Genomic DNA, 22,496 nt, shown 5'->3' on the forward strand with positions numbered 1-22,496 from the left:
GGGGGTGACACGGTGTGCGGGGCTCAGGACACACGGGGGTGGTCACGACACTGGGGGGACACCCCGTGTCTCGGGATATACCCCCACACGGGGCTCCTTCCACCGCCGGTACCGCGGAGCTTCCCACGCAGCAGCCGCCACCCCATTCTCCTTCCTGTCCCGCTCCGTATCCGCTCCTGCGCCTCAGGGACGCGGCCAACACCTCAGGCCAAAGAGGCGGGATCGCCGAAACGGCTCCGACCGACCAATCAGCGCTTCACGATGGAAGAGTGGCGGGACAGGCAGCCAATCAGCGAGCCGCCCGCCTGTGGGCGGTAAAACTCTAGTAGCGCTGCCCCTGGGCGGAGCCGCCATCTTGCCCCGGGTCGTTGTTCTTCACCTGAGGGCGGGACAGCCCGCCTCTCGCTTCGGGCTCCTCCTTTCACTGTCACCCTACTGTAATAGCTGGAATTCTGGGGTATTTGGGGTTTAGCTTCGAATATGATTTTGATTTTAGAGCAGTTACAGCAGCGGTGAGAACATGAAGCACGTTCAGGCCCTTAGCAATAGGCTCTGACCCTGCCCTGGGGCAGCTTGAGCCCATTGCCCCTTGTCCCATCTCCTGTCCCCTGGCTGAAGAGACCATCGCCCACCTCTCTGCACCCTCCTGGCAGGGCAGGGGAGGTGGGGAGAAGGTCTCCCCTCAGCCTCCTCTTCTCCAGGCTCAACATCACTCTCCTCTTTGCATTTAAAACTATAAGCAAAGTTATTGAATGACTTTTTATGGAATAAGAATATAGATGGGCAGCCCCAGCTTCTCTGGGCACCCTGGGCCAGGGCCTCCCCCTCCCCGGGAAGGATTTCTGCCCCCAGCAGCTCCGTGTCCTCTCCCTTGCAGGGGAGCAGTAGAGGACCCTGGTTTTGCCTCCTCTAGAGGGAACCCCACTGTCACCCCTCACCTCGGCCTCGGGGCTGCTTTGCCCAGCAGCTCTCCGGTTATTTAGCTGGGACGGTGTCAGGAAGCTCAGGCCCCTCTGCCGGTTCACACCTCCCGGGCGGTCCTGGGGTCATCGGTTTCCTGTCACCTGCACCGTGTCACCACCACAATCAGTCGTCCCCGGTATGGAGGATGAGGATGGTTACGCCGTCCTGACCCCATGGGGCCAGCGGGGTGCTGCGGGGAGGTCGGGTCCCCTCCAGGATGCAGGTACTTTGGGGGTCGTGAGCGCTAGTCGGTCTCTCCATCCTCCCCAAAATTCATTGTGGGGAGGGGAGGAAATCTGGGGTGACAGCGACAGGTGTGACTTGGGAGAGAAGTGGGGTGATGCCCAGGAGCTGCTCAAGATGGGGAAACTGAGGCAGGAATCAAGGGAAGAGGAGCCAGGGGGGCTCTTCTCAAGGCTGGGGCTTGTCCCATGCCACGGGCTGGCTGGCGTCCCATCTCCACCGAGCTACAGGTCTCAGCTCTGAGCCCCAAAAGAGGGAGCAGGGGGTTCTGGGGGACACCCAGCTCCTGCTGCTGGTCCCCTAATGGGGTCACACCTCTGTGCAGAGAGCGGTCTTGCCCCAGGACACCCTGCCTTGGGCTCCCTGGGGATGCTGGGGGGGTGTGATGGATGCTCCACAGCCTCCCCCGAGCGCAGGGTCCTCAAACCGCGCTGTCCCCACCTGGGCTGACGCAGGGCTCTACCCAGGGGCATCTCAGCACGGCAGCGTGCCTATAGGGTGCCCCCAGGGGTTGTATAGGGTGTCTGTATTGTGCGCACTGTGTCTCTATAGGGTTCCCATAAGGTTTCTATAGGGTGTCAATAGGGTATCTATAGGGTGCCTATAGGGTAGCAGTAGGGTGTCTATAGGTGCCTGTTTTGTGCTTATTGGGTGTCAATAGTGTTCCCATAAAATTCCTGTAGGGTGTCAATAGGGTATCTATAGGGTGTCTATAAGGTATATATAGGATGCCCACAGAGGATCTATAGGGTGCTAGCAGGGGATCCATAGGGTCCCTATAGGGGGCCTGCGGGGGATCTATAGGGTGCCTATACTGTGCCCATTGGATGCCTATAGGGTTTCAATAAGGCTTCTAGAGGGTGTCCATAGGGTATCTACAGGGTGCCCACAGAGGATCTATAGGGTACCCGCAGGGGATCTATGGGGTGACTGTGTTGTGCCCATTGGGTGTCAATAGGGTTCCCATAAGGTTCCTATAGGGTGTCAATAGAGTATCTATAGGGTGTCTATGGGGTCCTCGCAAGGGATCTATAGGGTGCCTGTATTGTGCCCATTGGGTGCTTATAGTGTTCCTATAGGGTGTCCATAGGGTATCTATAGGGTGTCTATGGGGTGCTCGCAAGGGATCTAGAGGGTGCCTGTACTGTGCCCATTGGGTGCTTATAGTGTTCCCATAAGGCTCCTATAGGGTGTCCATAGGGTATGTATAGGGTCCACAGGGGATCTATAGGGTGCCCGCAGGGGATCTATAGGGTGTCTATAGGGTGCTTGCAGGGGATCTATGGGGTGCCTATACTGTGCCCATTGGGATCTGTGCTGCCTGGTGCCCCCTGCACTCCCCGCCCATCCCCCGCAGACACAGAAAAGTTCTCAAGAAATGGCTTTTAATGAAAAATCGGAACAAAACAGTAATCAAAGGTACTAACTACAGAATCAACACCCTCCCTCCCTCTCATTTGCCCCCCATCCCTGCAGCAGGGCTAAGTGAGATGGTAGAGCCTGGCAGGGTGTCATCTTCCATGGGGACATCTGTGTCCACAGAGATGTCACAGACTGTGACAGTGTCCACATCCATAGGGACAGGACAGGTGTCCCAGCCTGAGACACTGTCCACATCCATGGGGACCGGACTGTCTGTGTCTCCACTGGAGAGGATGGACTGTGTGCAGACAGGGAGCGGGTGGTACTGGGGAAGCGATGCTGCTGTCCCCTGATGGCTGTAGGGCAGGAACAGTTGTGCTTGTCCCTGGGGGGCCGTTGGTGTAAGCAGGCTGCTGGGTGTCTGCAGCTGTGTGGTCCCTGAAGCACAGTGCCAGGCAGAGGAGCGATGCCGTGACTGAGCAGTGAGGGGGTTGCCAGAGGCAGACTGGTACTGGAAATGGGGAGCTCTGATCAGCTGCCGCTTGGCAGATCTGCAGGGGGGAGAGGGAGCTGTGTCAGGCTGGGGGGCGGAGGGAATCCCTCAGGCACCCGCCGAGAGGGCCCCAAGCGTGGACCAACCTCTGGTCTGTCCCAGCTGAGTGGGAGGGTGCAGGGAAGGGCTGCTGCTGCTGCCCTGGCAGTTGGTGGAGGTTGGTGGGTGCTGAGAGAGAGACATGAACACACGCTGGTGACCATATCCCCAGCTGGGCCAGGAGAGTGCGTGAGGGCACTGAGAGGGAGCAGGGAGAGGGGCGAGAGGGGCTGTGCAGTTCCCCAGAGTGTGTCCCTGAGCAGCCAGGAGTGGGCTCAGGCCTTACCTCCAGTGTAGGGGGTTGGGAAGATGGGTGGAATCATGGTGGGGGCAGAGAGACCCCATGAAGTGCACCACAGAGGTGGGAGCACCATGGTCACTGGAGGGTCAGCTACAGAATGGTGTCTGGATGCTTCTGTTAGCGCGTATCCTTGGTAGCAACGGGGCCACTCCCAGAGTCCTTTGCTGCCCCAACAGCTTTGCCAGCCCTCCATGGGCATGGAAAGGGTTAAGAAATGGTTACAGGAAGAGTTACCCTCCATGGCTTAATGTCCAAGTGGAAACCACTCCAAAGTGCTGCCCCTCCAAGGTTCATCCTGCCACCCATCCTATTGGATATTTGTACCTGTGACACGCACAGTGGGATCGAGTGCACCCTCAGCAAGGTGTGGGTGACACTGAGCTGTGTGGTGACGCAGGAACAGTTCTGCCCCAGCTTCCTACAGGCACCTTTCAGGGGTCTGAAAGGGACTGTAAGGTGCCCCCAGAGCTTTCTCTTCTCCAGGCTGAACCAGCCCAACTCTCCCAGCCTGGCTTCACAGGAGAGGTGCTCCAGCCCTCAGATCTTCCTCTGGACCCACTCCAGCAGGTCCATGTCCTTGTGCTGAGGGCTCCAGAGCTGGACCCAGCACTGCAGGTGAGGTCTCCCCAGAGCAGAGCACTGGGGCAGAATCCCCTCTCTCTCTGTGCTGGCCAGAGTTCTGGTGATGTAGCCCAGGATGGGGTTGCCCTTCTGGGCTGCAGATGTACATTGGTGGCTCATGTCCAGCTTCTCATCCAGGAGTCCCCCCAAGTCCTTTCCCTCAGGGCTGCTCTCCAGCACATCATCCCCCAGCCTGTATTGGTAATGAGGATTGTTCCAACCCAGGGCAGGGCTGTTGCAGAGTGGCTTGAGCAGCAAGGCCATGAGCCTCTGGAGCCGCTGTCCAAGCGGTCGCCTGTGCAGCTGAGTGAGGCCAGGCCCCCCCCATGGCCTCTTGGTGAGAACAGAAGGGTCACTGATGGGTCAGCGTATTCTTGTGTATCCAATGAACTCTGGCATTTGTACTTCTTAAAACGTCCATTTCTTCCTGCTGGAACAGGCTGCCCAGAGAGGTGGGGGATGCTCAGTCCCGGGAGGTGTTCAGGGCCGGGCTGGATGGGGCCCTGGGCAGCCTTGTGTGGATCTACACGATGTGCAGAGCGGGAGCGGGGAGAACCTTCCCCTCGGCTCCCGCTGCTCCATCCCCGGGGGCTCGGGGAGCTTCGCAGCGCTCGGCTGAGTGTCCGGTGCTGGGAACCAGGGGGGAAAGGCTGGGGGGGAGCGGGCGGGGGAGGGGGCGGGGGCGGGAGTGGGGGAGGGAAGGTAAAGGAAGGATCAGGACGGGCGGGAGGAGCAGGAAGGGGGAAGGAAGAAGCTGGGTGCTGTTTGGGGAGGACGCCGGCCGCAGCAGCGGCTGGAGAGGGGCGTGTCCATGCAAATCTGGAACAGCGGGGCGCGCACGGGCTGCTGGGAGTGCTCGGTGCGGAGCTCTCCGCCGGTTTCCCGGAGTCGGGAGCAGCGGATCCCGGTGGGAAGAGGCGGGATAGGCAGGGGAATGCGAACGCGAGCGGGACGTGGGGGTATTTTGGGGCCGATGTGGAGCATCCGTGAGTTGTGTGAGTGCCGGCGGGGGTGTGTGGTGGTGCTGGGTGTATGTCAGGCATCGCTTCTCGGCCTTTTGGCTAAGATCAAGTGTAGTATCTGTTCTTATCAGTTTAATATCTGATACGTCCTCGATGAGAGGACTTTATATTAAACGGATTTTTGGGTTTGGGAGTTGGACCCGGAGCTTGCTCCCTCCGCTCCGCGCATCGTCCCGGTATTGCAGTGCCTCCGGGAGCGGTGCACCCCGAGATGGTCAAAGACAGACGGATCTGGGCTGTTTCTTTTGGTTACCGGAGTTTCCCTTGACCTCGAATATCCCGATCCCTTCCCCCCTGAGGGATGCGGATCCCTGGAGCGGGGTCCCGGGGTGGGGGATAAACCTGGCTTCCTGCCTGTCTGTAAACAGACCGTCTGTCTGCTGACAGATGGTCCCTGTCTGTCCCCACAGGGATCTGAGTGAGTAGGGGGGTCCTCCTTATCCACCCCAACAACTACCTTCCTTCTGATGCTTCCTCCTTATCCCTCCCAGGTGCCACCTGCCTTGGGACGCTGAGGTCACGAGTCACAGCCTTGCTCCCATTTATTATGTTCTCCTTATCAGCTTTCCCTCCAAGCATCTTGCAATAGTTAGTAATTGAATTTGCTCTTATTGATGTGTTAGTTATTATAAATGCGATTTCTTATGCTCCCTTATATACGTTGTCCCCCCCCATCAAACGTGCCAGTGCCTTGGGAACAGCCTGTGCAGTTTGCTCTGTCCCCAGATCACAAACGTTCCCTTCACACCCTGAGCTCCTCAGCTCCTGTTTTAATTCTTTCTCTCCCTCCCTTCTGCCAGGATGTTCAGCAAGGAGAGAAGAAGATGGACAAACAGCTCCTCCAACAAGGGAAGGGAGAATGGCCTGGAAGCCCGGCTGATCCGCTGCCCACCAGCGCCAACAAGTCACGACAGGGAGAATAAGCCCTGCCTTTGTGGTGGGGACTTTGTAGCTGGTGTAAGTGGGGCTGGGGGCTTCATCTGCTCTGTACTGAGAGAGGCAGCATCTAGTTCTAGTGCTGGCAGCCTGACTTGAAGGAAGGAGATCCCCAGCGCTGGCTGTTCAAAGGGATCGATCCTCCTCCCGTCTGACACGGAGGAGTTTTGCCTCGGTGGGGAATCCTGTTCTCCCCGGGAAGGAGAAAAGTCAGGGAAACACAGACAGGGGGTGTCGGGATTCTCGGGGTGGGAACACGGGGGCACCCCGAGAAGCCTCAGCCCGGCTGCCCGCGCAGCTCCCTCGCTCCCTCCCCGCATCCCCGCCCTTCTGGCTCGGGCAGGGCAGGGGGAGCGGGGTGGCTGCGGGACCCAGCCGAACCCAGCGGGACAGGGGAAACCCGCCCCGTTCCCGCCCGCTGGGTTCGGCCGTTCCCGGCGGGTTCGGCGGCCGGTCGCGCGTCGCCGTTGCCCGGGCAGCCGGTCCGGCCGGTCCCGGGCGGGGCCGTTCAACGCTTCCCAAGTCCCCGCTCCGTGTCCCGGGACACGCGTCCTGCCCACCCGCCGCTCTCGCTCAGTCGAGCCTTCGGCCATGGCTGAGCCGGTCGGTGCTGCGGGAGCGGAGACAGGCCCCGAGCGCCGGGAGAGCGCTGGGGAAAGGGCTCGGTAAGCCCCGGGTCTCCGTCCTCTCCCCCGCTGAGCCGGGGGGAGGAGACCGGAGGGGGAACCTGCCCAGGGGCCGGGCCGCCGGCCGCTCCCACCCACCTGCGTCCCTCGGGCCGCAGAACCTGCGGTGGGGGGGCGGAGAGAGAGAGGAGAGGAGAGGAGAGAGCCGCCCCTCTCCTGTCCGGGCTCTGCCTCCCCAGACAGGCGGCGGGAGGAGCCACTGGAGGGGCTGCCCCGCACAGCCCTGGGAGGGGCGGCCGGGCAGGGCCGGGCCGGGCAAGCGGGGGGCAGAGCCGGGGAGGGACGGCCCAGCCCGGCCCAGCTCCGCCCAGACAGGCAGCGGTCGGAGCCAATGGCGGGGCTGCCCCACCCCCTGGTGGGAGGGGCCGGGCCGTGCCGGGCGCGGCGCAGGACGGGCGCGTTCCCGCCGCGGGCTGCCGGTGCCTCTGTGCCGATGGCTGCCGGGGCCCCTCGGTGGCCTCTTGGCCGCCGCCCGCCGCGCCCCCCGAGCCGTCCCCGGCCGCGCCGCCGCTGCAGAGGCCGCCCCCCAGGTCAGCGCTCCGGCCCGAGGCCGTCCGGCCGCCCGAGGGCCTCGCCCCGTCCCTGAGGCCCCGCGGCCTCCCGGGTGCGGCCTGCGGGACCTCTCCTGGGCGTTGGAGCCCAGGGCGGGAGCGGAGCTGCGGGTCCCCCCGCCCCGAGAAGGCCCCTGGCGACCCCGCCCCCCTTGGCCCCCCGGGGGCTTTTCCGTCTGGGAAGCGGGGAGTTGGGAAAGAAACGGGCCCTGGGAGCGTGCGTGGGGCAGGAGCAGAGGGCTCTGTGTGTGTGTGAGGGGGAGCAGCGGCTGGGGGGGAGTCCCGGCGTAGGGCGTGTGGAGACACGGGGCTGCCTTCCCGGGGCTGAACCGGTGCCGGCGTCCCGGAGCTGCCAGGCACAGATGGTGGGTGGTTGTGGGGTTGGAAGGGACCGGAGAGACCCGTCTTGTTCCGGCCCCCCTGCTCTGGGCACCGATGGCCGTGCCGTGCCTGTGGCTTGTGTGTCCCTGAGGAGAGGGAGCGTCTTGTGGAGAGAGACGCTGGCCGCAGCAGGAGCAGCTCCCAGCAGCCGTGCAGAGCGCAGGGCCAGGGCAGGAAGGTGCCTGTGCAGGCGCTGCTGGCTGTCCCGGCACGATGGGAGCGGGAGAGCCGGTTTCCCTCAGCGACCCCTCGCTGGGAAAGGCGGGCGAGGCGGTGCCAGGGAAGCCGCGTCAGGTGCTCCAGCTGCTCTCCCGCTGCCAAGGGGTTTCCCAGCAGTGCTGGCTGGGACGGGCTGGGAGGTGGCAAAGGTGTTCCCAGGGCCCCTGCGGGAGTCCTTGCACGGAGCTCTCAGCCACAGGCTGGTCGTTCTTTCTGCCCCTTGAGGTAGAAAGAGGCAAAACTGCGGGTGCGGGTGGTGAACCCCCCGGGGAGAGTAACTCAGCGTTGTGCACAGGGGCATTGCCCCGCTGAAGGGCAGTGTGTGGCTTGGGGGGGGTTTAACCTGTGCAGAGTGAAACAAAGCCCGTTCCACGTTAGCCAAAGCCATATGTTTGGTGCTGGGAACAAGGGTAACTCCTGAAGAAGCATTAACAGAAGGGAATTACCCCACTGTGGAGGGATAATTAGCGGTGCCTTGGCTGGGAGAGGTGGGGGATGCTCTGTGGTGTCTCTGTGTGTGTCTGACATGATCCCAGGGGGCTTGGAAGGGGAACTACAGCAATTAGCTCTGGGAGTTTTGCTTGTGTGAAGCTCAGCCGTGGTTGTAAATCCCTGTTCTGTGTCTTCTCTCCTCAGCTCTCATCCACCTGCGGAACATCCTGATGGGCAGGAGCCTCCAAAGCTACAACCAGGTGGCGCCCATGACAAAGGTAGTTCACAGCCCTGGTTCTTCTGGGGTTTGGTGTCCCTTGGAAAACTGAGGGGTGTCTGAAAGTGCAGAAGGGTGTGCAGCTTGGAATGAATCCCAGTGCTCTGAGTGGGATCGAGGAGCTGGGCTGCCATGCAAATGGCAATCCGAACCCCCTCTTAAGTCACGCTGTCACGTGTCCTGCCTTTGTTGTTTAGATGCTGCCATCCCTGGGTGTGAGGAGAAGGCTGAAGAGGTTTCTGCTGCTGCGGTGAAGGTACCAGCCAGGGCAGCAAGGAAACGCCGAGCTTCGGGCAGCGATGCCGCTCCAGGAGCAGAGTCTGTGGGAGAGGTTAGCAGAGACTTTCCTGAACCTGTGCAGCCTCAGGCTCTTCTTTGCCCTTGACAGCAGGTGCCTCTGGTGTGCTGGGTTTGCCTGGCTCAGGTTTGCCTGCTCTGCTCTGGCACGTGGAGCTGAGGAAGGAGCACCCAAACTACATGACCTTGGGAGAACAATCGCCTGCTTCCTCTGGATAAAGCCCTCTCTGCTGGGTTGGGTATCCAGCGGCCCGGGAGAGGATTCCCCTAGGACTTTGGCTCTGTAAAAACGAGTCCTGAGCTGCTTGACCCCTTAGTTTGGTTGGGAGGTGCCGTGTTCTTTTACTTACTGCCCTGTAGGGTGAGAGGAGTAAGAAACCCTCGTGCTCTGTTATTTGTCCCTGAGACACCATTGACTCTTTGTTTGTACAAAACCCCTTTCTGAGGGGCTCAGCTCTCCCCGAGCCAGAGTCAGGGCTGAACTCCGGAATGCTGAGGAGCTGCCCGAGGGGAACTGGGCAGGAAGCCTGAGGGGGTTTAATCCCTGCGTGGGGGAGAGCCCCTATTAACAATCAAACCCAAAGGGCAGCGTGCTGGTCAGAGATCCTGCAAAGATCCTTCTGCTGCGCTCTGAGCCAGCAAATCCTGGTCCCTATATCGGACCAGAGCTGCCTCCCTTTCCGGAAGCTTCCGCTGGCTTGGGCTGGTGTTCAGGTTGAACTCAGGGCGGTGCTTTGTTTGTTTCTGTTCCAGACTCAGGCCCTGTCATCTGAGCCTGCAGTGAAAAGACCCAGAAGCTGTGTGCCAGGAGAAGAACTGGTGCTGACTGGTAAGGCTGACGTCAGGGCGTGAGCTTGTTTCTCCTGCGCTCTTCCTGGCGTGTGGTGCGACTCTCCCCCTCGGCTCACGGACGGGCTGTGGCGGCATCGCCCCTCGGTAGCGTCTGGCAGTGCTGGGGTGGGAACTCAGTCTCTTCCCTGCATCCCTGCGCTGCTGCTGGGTCGGAGCCAGGCATTTCGCTCGGCATCTCAGTCCCGGAGCTGCCTTGGATGCAGCCAGCTCCAGCTGCGATACGGCCGCTGCCAGCTGCCCAGAAGGAAACTGGTTTGGTTTGGGGTGTTAGATCCCCAGAACCCTTTTTGGGGTTGAATCTGGGGTTCAGCCTGGCGATACCTCGTGCCCAGGGCAACTTGCTGCAGTTACCAGTAAGAAAATCTGAGACTGTTCTAAAGCAACAGAACACAGGGAGTGTGGGGACGTAGGGGAGAGAGGAAACATTGACCTTTGGGGAAGCTCATCAGCCTCCTCAGTTGCCTTTAACAGTGGCTGATTCGCTTACGCTCTCCTCTCGTAGATCAAATACCTTGTGGGACTCCCTTGGCCAACGGAACACTCTCCCTGTGGGACAAGACAGCTCCTTGTGCCAGGTAAAACCCTTCTGTTTGCTTTGACTTTCTTCTCTGAAAGGTTTGCTTTCCATTTCATTCCTGAACTTCCTCCATGCTGCCCAACATTTGTCTCTGTGTCCGCACAGGGATGTTTTTCCAAGGTTTTCTGGGCTGCTGTCCTATGGGAGGTGAACCTTCAGTAGCTTTTTATTTTTCCTTCCTCCCCTCCCAACTAGAGAAGATTTTTATTTTAATCTGGGGACGTGAAATGTAAGGTAATGAGAGGGGATGCCAGGATTTTCTCTCTTCCTTTCCTCCTCCCCTGGTCCTTCTCACTTAACTTACAGGCAGTTTTCTCTTTTGGGTAACACTAAGGTGACCAATTTGACTCCTGCCCCTCTGGTCTGCCCGAGTTCAGAGTCACCCAGCTGAGTGTGAAGGGTCTCTGCACAGAAATGCCTGCTGTGTTTTGTGGTGACACCAGTGCAGGATGTTTCTGTCCAGGGGGTTGACAGTCTTGTTGTACTTGAGGTATTTCTGTTGCTGTAGCTGTGGCTCCCCACTCACATGTAGACAGTTGTGTAGGAATAAACTGTCTCCTTTATGGTGCTCTGACACGTGTCAATACCAAATGCCGTGCTTATAAACACTGTGGTTCTTCTCTGTTGTTTTTTCCTGCACCAAAGTGCTCCAGCCTCCTCGACTCCTCCAGCCTCCTCGACTCCTCCAGCCTCCTCGACTCCTCCAGCCTCCTCGACTCCTCCGGCCTCCTCGACTCCTCCAGCCTTCCCCCCTGCTCCAGTCTTGTACAATCCTCCAATCTACACCACTGCTCGAATCTACTCTGGAGTTAAATCACACACCAGTCTTCCACCCTACTGCTGTGTCCCATCCTACTCCGGTGTGCCGTCCTACTACTATCGTGTTCCATCCTACTACTACATCGTGCCATCCTACTTCCATTTTCCATCCTACTACTGCCACGTGTCATCCTACTTTGCTGTTCCATCCTTGCTCTGTGTTCCATCATTGTCCAGTCTTCCAACGTTCTCCAGTCAACCAGTGACAACTGTGTATCACCTGGACCAACAGAAATAGGGAGGAGATCCCTTTCCATCTGGGACCTGTGAGTATCCCCATGACTCATACCTGTCCCACTTGCTGGGTAGACTGTAGCTGCACCACACAGCAGGAGGACGTAGTATCTGGTTGTCTGGACTTGTGGAGGGTGACACATTACTGCACCCCCTTAGGTACCCGCTGCTTAACTCAGGCTTGTGGTTACGTGGTGTTGGTGACTCTCTCTGTGGCAGCAGAGCTTTGAATCCACGTAAGCTGGTGGTTGTAACACCATGTGTTGGAGGGCAGACACCAGGCATTGTCCCAGCCCCCAGCCTGGGAACTTCCTCCACCCAAAAGCTTTTGTATTTCCTCTTCCTGGAGGTGCACCTGGTGTGTGGGTACAGGGTGGGCATTGCAGTTCCTTGCTTGGTTCTCCTGTTCCTCCTCTGACAAGGTGAGGTCTGGGGGCTTCCTAAATGAGCTTCTGCTGTTGTGGGAGTCTCCTTCAGCAGCTGGCTTTTTATGGGACTAAATGCTGGAGATGAAGAAGATCTTTTGTTCTCTTCTGGTTTAAACAGCAAATTCCTGCCAGAAGAAAGCCGGGCGCGCGCTTGCTGGGGTCGGCACTTTGGGGTGGCCTCAGCAGGGCAGAGCTGCGCTCCCCGTCCCTAACGAACCGGGTGTTTGTGCCTCCTTGCCACCCTGACTTCCTATTTAACAGCTTTCTCTCTCCTTCTCTTTCCAGAGTCACATCCCTCACTTCCAGAGGAAGATGGTGTGGGACATAATCCACCGGCAGCTGCTGTGAGACGGGCACCACTGCAGTCACACTGTGATCCCCTTGGACTGACCCTTAGTTTAGTTTAGTTAAGACTCTTTAGTTTAGTTTAGACTCTTAGTTTAGTTTCTTTTCTGAAGTTCAACCAACTCCCTGCAACGTGGGGTTGGGTTTGTTTTTCTGTTTTTGTCTGTTAAATGTGAAAAGAGAAATATTTATTTATTTTATTGCATTAAATATTTAAATTTTATAAAAAAAAAAAAGCTGTGCTGGTGTGAAGCTGTTTGGGGCCAGAGCGGCATTGAGCCTATAAACAATATTTCAAGAATCGTGTTGGAGTGGGGTTTTTTGGGGTTCTTTCTGTTTTTTCCCCTCATATTCTCACAGCTCCCTCTCAGTGCCCTCGCGCACGCTCCTGGCCCAGCTGGGGATATGGTCACCAGTCTGTGTTCATGTCTCTCTCTCAGGACCCACCAACCTCCACCACCTGCCAGGGCAGCAGCAGCAGCAGCCCTTCCCTGCACCCTCCTACTCACCTGGGACAGACCAGAGGTTGGTCCACGCTTGGGGCCTGCTCGGCGGGTGCCTGAGGGATTCCCTCCGCCCCCCAGCCTGACACAGCTCCCTCTCCCCCCTGCAGATCTGCCAAGCGGCAGCTGATCAGAGCTCCCCATTTCCAGTACCAGTCTGCCTCTGGCAACCCCCTCACTGCTCAGTCACGGCATCGCTCCTCTGCCTGGCACTGTGCTTCAGGGACCACACAGCTGCAGACACCCAGCAGCCTGCTTACACCAACGGCCCCCCAAGGACAAGCACAACTGTTCCTGCCCTACAGCCATCAGGGGACAGCAGCATCGCTTCCCCAGTACCACCCACTCCCTGTCTGCACACAGTCCATCCTCTCCAGTGGAGACACAGACAGTCCGGTCCCCATGGATGTGGACAGTGTCTCAGGCTGGGACACCTGTCCTGTCCCTATGGATGTGGACACTGTCACAGTCTGTGACATCTCTGTGGACACAGATGTCCCCATGGAAGACGACACCCTGCCAGGCTCCACCATCTCAATTAGCCCTGTTGCAGGGATGGGGGGGAAATGAGAGGGAGGGAGGGTGTTGATTCTGTAGTTAGTACCTTTGATTACTGTTTTGTTCCGATTTTTCATTAAAAGCCATTTCTTGAGAACCTTTCTGTGTCTGCATGGGAGGGGCGGGGAGTGCAGGGGGCACCAGGCAGCACAGATCCCAATGGGCACAGTATAGGCACCCCATAGATCCCCTGCGGGCACCCTATAGATACCCTATAGATCCCCTGCGGGCACCCTATAGACACCCTATAGACACCCTGTGGGCACCCTATAGATCCCCTGTGGACCCTATACGTACCCTATGGACACCCTATAGGAGCCTTATGGGAACACTATAAGCACCCAATGGGCACAATACAGGCACCCTATAGATCCCCTGCAAGCACCCCATAGACACCCTATAGGAACCTTATGGCAACCCTATTGACACCCAATGGGCACAACACAGTCACCCCATAGATCCCCTGCGGGTACCCTATAGACATCCTATAGATCATCTGTGGGCACCCTATAGATACCCTATGGACACCCTATAGAAGCCTTATGGGAACCCTATAGACATCCAATGGGCACAGTACAGGCACTCTATAGATCCCCCGCAGGCCCCCTATAGGGACCCTATGGATCCCCTGTTAGCACCCTATAGATCCTCTGTGGGCATCCTATAGATACCTTATAGACACCCTATAGATACCCAATGGACACCCTATAAGAACATTATGGGAACCCTATAGACACCCAATGGCCACAGTATAGGTACCCTATAGATCCCCTGCGAGCACCCTATAGACACCCTATAGATATCCTATGGACATCCTACAGGAACATTATGGGAACCCTATAGACACCCAATGAGCACAATACAGGCACCTATAGACACCCTACAGATACCCTATAGGCACCCTATAGATACCCTATTGACATCCTATAGAAACCTTATAGGAACCCTATAGACACTGAGTGGGCACAACACAGACACCCTATACATCCCCTGTGGGCACCCTATAGACACCCTATGGGGAGGGGTGTAGGTACCCCCGGGGGTCTGGGTGGCCCCGTGGGTCCCTCACCTGCCGGTCCCTGGAGTCCCGGGGCCTTCTGGGGGGTGGGGGCCCAGCGACGCTGCCCCCCCTTCCCTCCCCCTCCCCGGCTGTGCTGGCCCATGGTGGCCCTGGAGGCTGCTGGCAGCCGGGGGGTGCTGGGGGGGCCTCTGTGCCAGGGGGGTGCCACATGGTGGGGACAGCGACTGGACGGGGACCAGTGCTGGGGAGGCTGGGGGGGCTGGCGCGTGTCCCCCCTGTGCTGGCCTGGGGGGGATGCTGAGCCCCCCACTCTGGCCTGTGCCACCTCCTGTCCCCCATTGTACCTGGGGGAGCTGGGACCTTTGGGGGGGTCCTGGGGGGGCTGGGAAGGATCTCTGGGGGTCAGCAGGGACAGGGTTGGGGGTGTCCAGCCCCACCCTGGATGTGACCCACAGACCGACCCTCTCGCTGCCATGAGCCACTTTATTAATTAACCAAACCCCTTAATTGGCTGGGAGCGGGGCCCAATCCGGGGGAGATGGGAGGGGTGGATTGGGGTGTGTGGGGGGTCACACCCAAAACTGTGGCCCAGGGGAATAAATCTGGGACATTTCTCTGTGGGGATGAACCTTGGTTCTGCTCCCCCACCCCCTCCAGGGCTCGCTGAGACCACCCCCAGCCCCCCTCCTCCCCCTCCAATTCGGGGGCTCCTTGGGATACCCCCAGCCCTTTGCTTTCTGCCACCCTCTCCTCGTCCCTCTGGGTCCCCCCACCAAGACCCCCTGCCCCCTCTCAGTTCAGTTTGGGGACTTCTTCCCTTCCCAGCACCCCTCCTGGGATCCCTCCCCTCCCACCCCCAATGCTACGGGGACCCCCCTTGTGTCCCCCCACTCCCAGGGACACCCTCACCCTCCTGGCGCTGGCCCTGTGCCTGAACCCTGAGGGGCACCCGGTCCCGCCATGGAGGAGACGTGAGTGTCCCAGGGAGGGGGGTGGGGGTGGGCCCTGGTGTCCCCCCACATCTGAGCCCCCCCTGAAGCCCCTCACCGCAGCGTCCCTTCGCTGGAAGCCTACGAAGCCGCCATGGTGCTGAGCGGGGTGGGGGACGCGCTGGGCTACCGGGGGGGTCTCTGGGAGTACTGCACCTCCGGAGCCCAGATCCACGCCGAACTGGCTGAACTGGGAGGGCTGGGGGCCATCACCCTCGAGCCCCCGCAGTGGCCCGTCAGCGATGACACCGTCCTGCACCTTGCGACTGCCGAGGGCCTGGCCACAGGTTGTGCCCCCCACTGCACCCCTCAGATGCGGGGGGGGTCCCGATTGTACCCCAGGGATGGAGGAGGTGTGGGGGGGGCTGCACAGGGTGGGGTCTGGGGGTTCCTCAGAGCTTGGGGGGATTTTTAGGGGGGGAACTCACCATAGCACCCCTCAGATGCAGGGGGGTGTCCCCACTGTACTCCAGGGATGGGGGGGCATGATGGGGTATACCCCTGGGCTGTACAGGGTGGGGTCTGGGGGTTCCTCAGAGCTTGGGGGGATTTTTATGTGGGGGATCTCACCATAGCACACCACAGATGCAAGGGAGGGTCCCCATTGTACCCCAGGGCTGGGGGGGCATGGGGGGTATACCCCTGGGCTGTATGGGGAGGAGGTTTGGGGGTTTTTCAGAGCTTGGGGGGATTTTCAGGGGGAGGGATCTCACCATAGCCCCCCCCCAGATGCAGGGGAGGGTCCCCAGTGCACCCCAGGGATGGGAGGGGGGGTAGGGGGTATACCCCTGGGCTGTACAGGGGGGTTTGGGGGTTCCTCAGAGCTTGGGGGGATTTTTATGGGGGGGATCTCACCATAGCCCCCCTCAGATGGGGGGGGGGGGTGTCCCCCATTGTATCCGAGGGATGGGGGGGCATGGGGGGGTATACCACTGGGATGTACAGGGGGGGCTGGGGGCTCCTCAGGGCTTGGGGGGATTTTTATGGGGGGAATCTCACCATAGCCCCCCACAGATACAGGGGAGGGTCGCCAATGTACCCCAGGGATGGGAGGGAGGGGTGGGAGGGGATTCCCTGCTGTACACCTGGGCTGTACATGGAGATCTTGGGGGGACCTTATTTCTTTGGGGGATTTCTGAAGGGGGGGGGGAGGGCAGGTCACCATTATCACCCTGACTCAAACTGGGGGGGGCTTTTAGGTGCCCCCAACCACCCCCTGAGAGGTGGGGGCTCCAGAGAGTCTCTGAATGTCCCCCCAAAACCCCACGGGGGGTGTTCCCCATCTCCCCTTTCCTGGGGGTGGGTTCTATTGTACCCCAAAGCTTTGGGGGGTCACTGGGGGGGGGGAATCAGTGGGGGGTGTGCCCACATGTCCCTGCATTCGAGGGGTCCGGGGGAGGGCTGTGGGTGCCCCCGCCCAGAGGGGCCTCACGCCGTGCCCCCAGGGCTGGAGGGGGAAGCCCTGCTGCAGGAGCTGGCTCAGCGCTACGTGGCCGCCATGAGCGACATGGAGGGCCGCAAGCCGGGCCCCACCAGTATCCTGGGTGAGTGGGGGGCCGGGGGGGGGCCGGGGGGGTCAGGTCAGGGGGTCTCACGGCCCCAACCCTTCTCCCCAACCCCCCCCGCCAGGCACCTCACAGCTGCGGCCTGGGGAGCCGGCGGGGTACCGCATCCCCTTCAACCCCACGGGCAGCGGGTGCAGGGCCGCCATGCGGAGCCTGGCCATAGGCCTCAGGTGGGGCGGGGGGCACAGGGGTTGGGGGGTTCAGGGCTGGGGCGGGGACGTGGGGGGGCGTCAGGGCTGGGGCAGGGACATGGGGGTACAGGGGGTTGGGGGTTGAGGGCTGGAGGGGGACATGGGGGTACAGGTGGTTGGGGGAGTTCAGGACTGGGGGGGACATGGGGGTACAGGGGTTTGGGGGGTTCAGGACTGGGACATGGGGGGTACAAAGGGTTGGGGAGGGTCTGGGCGGGGACATGGGGGTACAGGGTGCTTGGGGAGGGGTCAGGGCTGGCGGTGGGGATGTGGGGGTACAGGGGGTTGGGGGGGTTCAGGTCTGGGGTTTGGGACATGGGTGGGCACAGGGGGCTCGGGGAGGGGTCAGAGCTGAGGGTGGGGACATGGGGGAGGCACAAAGGGTTGGGGAGGGTCTGGGCGGGGACATGGGGGTACAGGGTGCTTGGGGAGGGTAAGGGGCAGGGACATGGGTGGGCACAGGGGTTGTGGGGGTTCAGGGCTGGGGCGGGGACATGGGGGGGTTACAGGGAGGTGGGGGGGTGTGAGGGCTGGAGGGGGACATGGGGGGGTACCGGGGGTTCAAGGAGGGATCAGGGATGGGGGGGACATGGGGGTACAGGGATTTTTGGGGAGGGTTAGGGGCGGGGACATGGGTGGGCACAGGGGGTTGGGTGGGGTCAGGGCTGGGGGCAGGGACATGGGGGGCACAAAGGGTTCAGGGAGGGTCTGGGTGGGGACATGGGGGCACAGGGGGCTCAGGGAGGGGAGGGGTGTCAGGGCTAGAGGTGGGGATATGGGGGGACACAGGGGGCTCAGGGAGGGGGGTCTGTCAGGGCTTGGGGAGGTTTCACTGCGGGGACAGGGGTCGGGGGTGGAAGGGCTGGGGGAGGTTACAGGCGGTCACGGGGATGAGGGTGAGTGGCTGGACAAGAGGACATGGGGACACGGAGGGGGGGACATGGGGGTGTCAGAGTTGGGGGGTGGGGATAGGAGGGTGTCAGGCTGGGGTAGGGGATGGGCGGGGATGGGGCGTACAGGAATGTGGGGGATGGGCCATGGGGGGAGGGGCAAATGGGGGAACAGCACATCACGGCCAAGGGGGGGGCAGCATCGGGACGGGGGTCCCGGCCAGGGGGGCACAGGGTGGTGCCGGTGTAGGTACCCGCACGCCCGGGAGCTGCCGACGCTGATCCGGGTGAGCATCGAGAGTGGGCGCATGACCCACCACCACCCCACAGGTGGGTGCCAGGCAGGAGGGGGCAGGGCAGGGGGACACGCTGCAGCCCCTCTGAAAGCCCCATCCACACAGGGTACCTCGGGGCACTGGCGGTGGCCCTTTTTGGGGCGCTGGGGGCTCGGGGGGAGCCCCCGGAGCGCTGGGGGGCTGAGCTGATGCGGGTCCTGCCCCTGGCCTGGGACTACGTGGAAATTGCCGGGGTGGCTGTTGGGGACAATGCTGAGGCCTGGCCCTTCTTCAGGGATGCCTGGCACCGGTGAGGGGGCACTGGGAGGGTTCGCTGGGGTCACTGGGAGCACTGGGAGGGGGTGGTGGGGATACCGGGAGGGGCACAGCGGGTTGCTGGCGTCACCCATTGCCACAAGGCTCTCTCCCAGTCCTGGCAGCGCAGTGCACTGGTGTCACTGTGCTGTGCCAGAGCCTTGATGTCCCCAGTGTCCCCTGCCCCACTGTCACTGCCCACCCTGGTGCCCAGTCAATCTGCAGGGTCACCAGTGCCCACTGTGTCCCTGCTGCCCCCAGTGCCTCCAGGATGCCCCCAGTGTCCCCAGGACCCCTCCAGTGTTGCCACCCTCAATATTGGAAGCGTGTCTGAGAAGTGCTGAGCACCCCCTCTGCCCCCAGTGTCCCCGGTCACCCCAGTATCCCCAATGCTCTTGGTTTCCCTGCTGTGACCGGTGTCCCCACTGCATCCACCAGTCCAGTGTCACCAGTGACCCCAGTGACACTACATCCCCACTGACTCCAGTTCCCCCATTCCCCCGCTGTCCCTGCTGCCCCCCGGCATTCCCAGGGCCCCCAGTGCTCCCAGTGACCTCCATGTCCCCTCAGGTACCTGGAGTCCCGGGGCCTTCTGGAGGGCGGTGGCCCAGCGACGCTGCCCCCCCTGCCCTCCCCGGCCGAGCGGGACGCAGCGTACCTGGGCTGGGCACTGCAGGGGTGGCCGGGGCGCAGCGGCCACGATGCGCCCATGGTGGCCCTGGAGGCGTTGCTGGCAGCCGGGGGGTGCTGGGACGACCTCTGTGCCAGGGGGGTGCTGCACGGCGGGGACAGCGACTCGACGGGGACCATCGCCACGGGGTGCTGGGGGCTGCGCTGGGGGCTGGCCCAGGTCCCCCCTGGGCTGCACTGCTGCCTCGAGCACCGCGGGCGGCTGCGCGATGCTGCCCACCGCCTCCACATGCTGGCCTGGGGGGGATGCTGAGCCCCACCCCCCCAATCTGGCCTGTGCCACCTCCTGTCCCCTGCCCAGGGAAACACCATTGTACCCCGGGGGGAGCTGGGACTGTTGTGGGGTCCTGAAGGGGTCCCAAACAGCCCTGGGAGATCCTAGGGGCAAGCAGTGCCCTTCAAGGGCTCAAAGAAGCCCTGGAGACCACCACAGCCCCATCCTGCTGGCCCTACTTCCCTCCACTCTTAGAGACCCCAGAATCTCCCCAAAGAGCCTTGGGCACCCCCACAGTAAAAAAGCATCTTCCCAAATCACTGTCTGTCCAGATTTGTGTCCTGCACCTCCTGTCCTGTCACTGCCATGGCTGAGATGTCACATGGGCAGACCTCCTGCAGCCAAATCTTCTCTAGGCTGGTCAGTTCTGGCTGACCAGCTTCTCCAAGAGGCATCCAGACATGGAGCAGCTCAGGGGCCCTTCACTGGTCTCTCACAGTCGCTCAGGCTCTTCTCCTGGTAGCCCAGAACTTGGGCCCCGTGTTCAAAGGGTGGGCTCATCATCATCATCAGTGATGGGTGGAGAGGAAGGAGCCCACAAGCCCTGCAGATGCCACCCAGGATGGTAGAAAACTCTTCTGGTGGCTTCTTGTGGGCACCTTAGTGGGCACCACAGCCTGAAGGTCTTTTGAAAGACAAAGTGCTGGGCCCCCAGGGCTCAGCATCCAGAGGGTGATGGGCTGAAGGAGGGCTGGACCACTGTGGTTAATCACCCCAAAGGTGGTGTGCCCAAGGGGTCTGGGAGTCAAGGGATCCCAAGGAGATGGTGGCCCAGCACTGTTAAACACCACAGTGGTGATGGGCCCCTCTGGAGGTTGGATGCTGGGGTTTCCCAGCCCATGGCTGATGGGTTCCCAGGCTTAATTACTCCAAGGCAGGATGACAATCTGAGGCTGATGGGTTCCCAGGCTTAATTACTCCAAGGCAGGATGACAATCCCATGACAAGGATATCCAAACCACGTGACATTGTGCTCAGGGACCAGTTGGACATTGGAGGGCGCCAGGCTGGGAGCTGGAGGAGCTTGTTGGAGAGTCAAAATTGACCCTGAATGAGTAACTCAGTGTCAGGTGAGATGTGTCTCACTGGGGAGGCTTTGGTGTCACCCCATCTGTGTCTCACTGGGGAGGCTTTGGTGTCACCCCATCACAGAATCCCAGGATCACAGGGGTTGGAAGGGACCTCAAGAGATCATCAGGTACAATCCCTCCTGCCAAAGCAGCTCCCTAAATCTTCCAGATGGGGCTGGAATCTCTCCAGAGAAGGAGACTGCACAAGCCCTGGGCAGCCTGTCCCAGGGCTCCCCCACCCTCACTGAGAAGAAGTTCTTCCCCAGATTGGTGTGGAACTCCCTGTGCTCCAACTTGAGGCCATCACCCCTTGTCCTGTCCCCACAGACACTGAGAAGAGGCTGCCCATGTCCCCCTGTGTCCCACCCTTCAGATATTGATCCCCATTGATCAGATCTCCTCTCAGCTTCTTCTCTCCAGGCTGAACAGCCCCAGCTCAGCCTTCCCTCACAGGGGAGATGCTCCAGGCCCTTCATCATCTTTGTAGCCTCCTCTGGACTCTCTCCAGGAGATCCCTGGCTGTTTGATCCCAGGGAGCCCAGAACTGGTCACAACACTCCAGGTGAGGCCTGACCAGGGCAGAGGGGGAGGATCACCTCCTTCGACCTGCTGCCCACACTCCTCCTGATGCCCCCCAGGACCCCATTGACTCTCTCAGCCCCCAGGGCACACTGCTGGCTCATGGCCAACCTATCATCAACCAGGACCCCCAGGTCCTTCTCTGCAGAGCTCCCCTCCAACAGCTCATCCCCCAGCCTGTACGGATTCCAGCAGTTATTCCTTCCCAGGTGCCAGACTCTACACTTGCTTTTATTAAGGCTCATCTGGTTTCTCCCTGCCCAGCTCTCCAGCCTGTCCAGGCCTCACTGGATGGCAGCACAGTGTTCCTGCATGTCAGCCACTCCTCCCAGCTTTGTATCATCAGGTACTTGCTGAGGGTGGATGCTGTTCCCTCATCAGGGTCATCAGTGAAGATATTAAACAAGACTGGACCCAACACCGAGCCCTGGGGAACACCGCTAGTCACAGGTCCTCAGTCAGACTCTGCTCCACTGATCACCATCCTCTGAGCTCGGCCCGACAGCCGGGTCTCAACCCACCTCACTGTCCACTCTCTCAGCTCAGAGTATCCCACACTCTCTCAGCTTTGTTATCAGGATGTCATGGGAGACAGTATCGAAAGCCTTGCTGAAGTCAAGGTTGATGACATCCAGACATCCACTGCTCTCCCTCCATCTACCCAGCCAGTGAAACTAACAGATAAAAAAGCTCATGACTGCCACTGATAAACACACTCGTTGCAACAGTGCTAATATAATGATAATGTATATTATATATAATTGTATACTATATAAAATATGTTAAAATATATAATATATATTAGTAACTATTTCATATTATATGTTTTAAAATATATATCTCTATATTATATATAAAGGTATCATATACATAAATATATACTATATTGTATATAGTATATAAAATTATATAGTGTATATAATTATATAGTATATAATATGTTGTAATGTTTATATAATAATATATTGATATATAATACATATCATTGCATATAGAATATATATAATGATGCTGATTGTAATTAAAATGCTACAATTATAAGAAAGAGCCAGCAAAATACTCCACAAGTGTGTCCCCCAGAAGCATGAAGTTGCAATCACTTACCAAGAAGACGTCCCTGTCTCAGGAGGAGGAGGAGCACAGCCCGTCAACTGCTTCTGTGGGGTCTTAGCCTACTTCTCTCCCAGAGTTCTTCCTCAACCCCCTTTGATCCTTCAGCTCAGGCATAACTTCCTGCAGTCATAGTGGGAGGCGGGAGAGAAGGGACAGGGCTGCTCTGAGCCGGCCATAGAGGACGGGACAGGGCTGCCCTGAGCCGGCCATAGAGGACGGGACAGGGCTGCCCTGAGCAGACACGACACTCCCGGGAGTTTGCCTCTTTTAATGAGCATCAAAGCAGAAAGGCAGCATTGACACCACAGGCAGCACGGGGCAGGGA

The 22,496-nt window shown here is 59.8% G+C and overlaps 2 protein-coding genes across 2 annotated transcripts in view; both read left to right on the plus strand.

The window, feature by feature from the left end:
* The window catches only part of LOC311202947 (class I histocompatibility antigen, F10 alpha chain-like), a gene marked incomplete at both ends in the record, with an annotated part of 116,109 nt that overhangs the window by 43,506 nt on the left and 50,107 nt on the right, over positions 1–22,496 (plus strand). The window lies entirely within an intron of this gene.
* On the plus strand, positions 7,872–19,388 carry LOC311202879 (ADP-ribosylhydrolase ARH1-like; the record flags this gene model as incomplete). Its single annotated transcript, XM_084277527.1, has 11 exons — positions 7,872–7,947; positions 8,514–8,587; positions 12,079–12,137; positions 12,752–12,826; positions 15,118–15,191; positions 15,248–15,496; positions 16,655–16,753; positions 16,839–16,944; positions 18,106–18,185; positions 18,257–18,440; positions 19,016–19,388. 11 exons carry the CDS (start codon positions 7,872–7,874, stop codon positions 19,386–19,388), a joined length of 1,449 nt encoding a protein of 482 aa, XP_084133653.1.

Source organism: Gallinula chloropus (genome assembly GCF_964237585.1).
Source record: "Gallinula chloropus genome assembly, chromosome: 32".
In the NCBI taxonomy this organism is placed as follows: Eukaryota; Metazoa; Chordata; class Aves; order Gruiformes; family Rallidae; genus Gallinula; species Gallinula chloropus.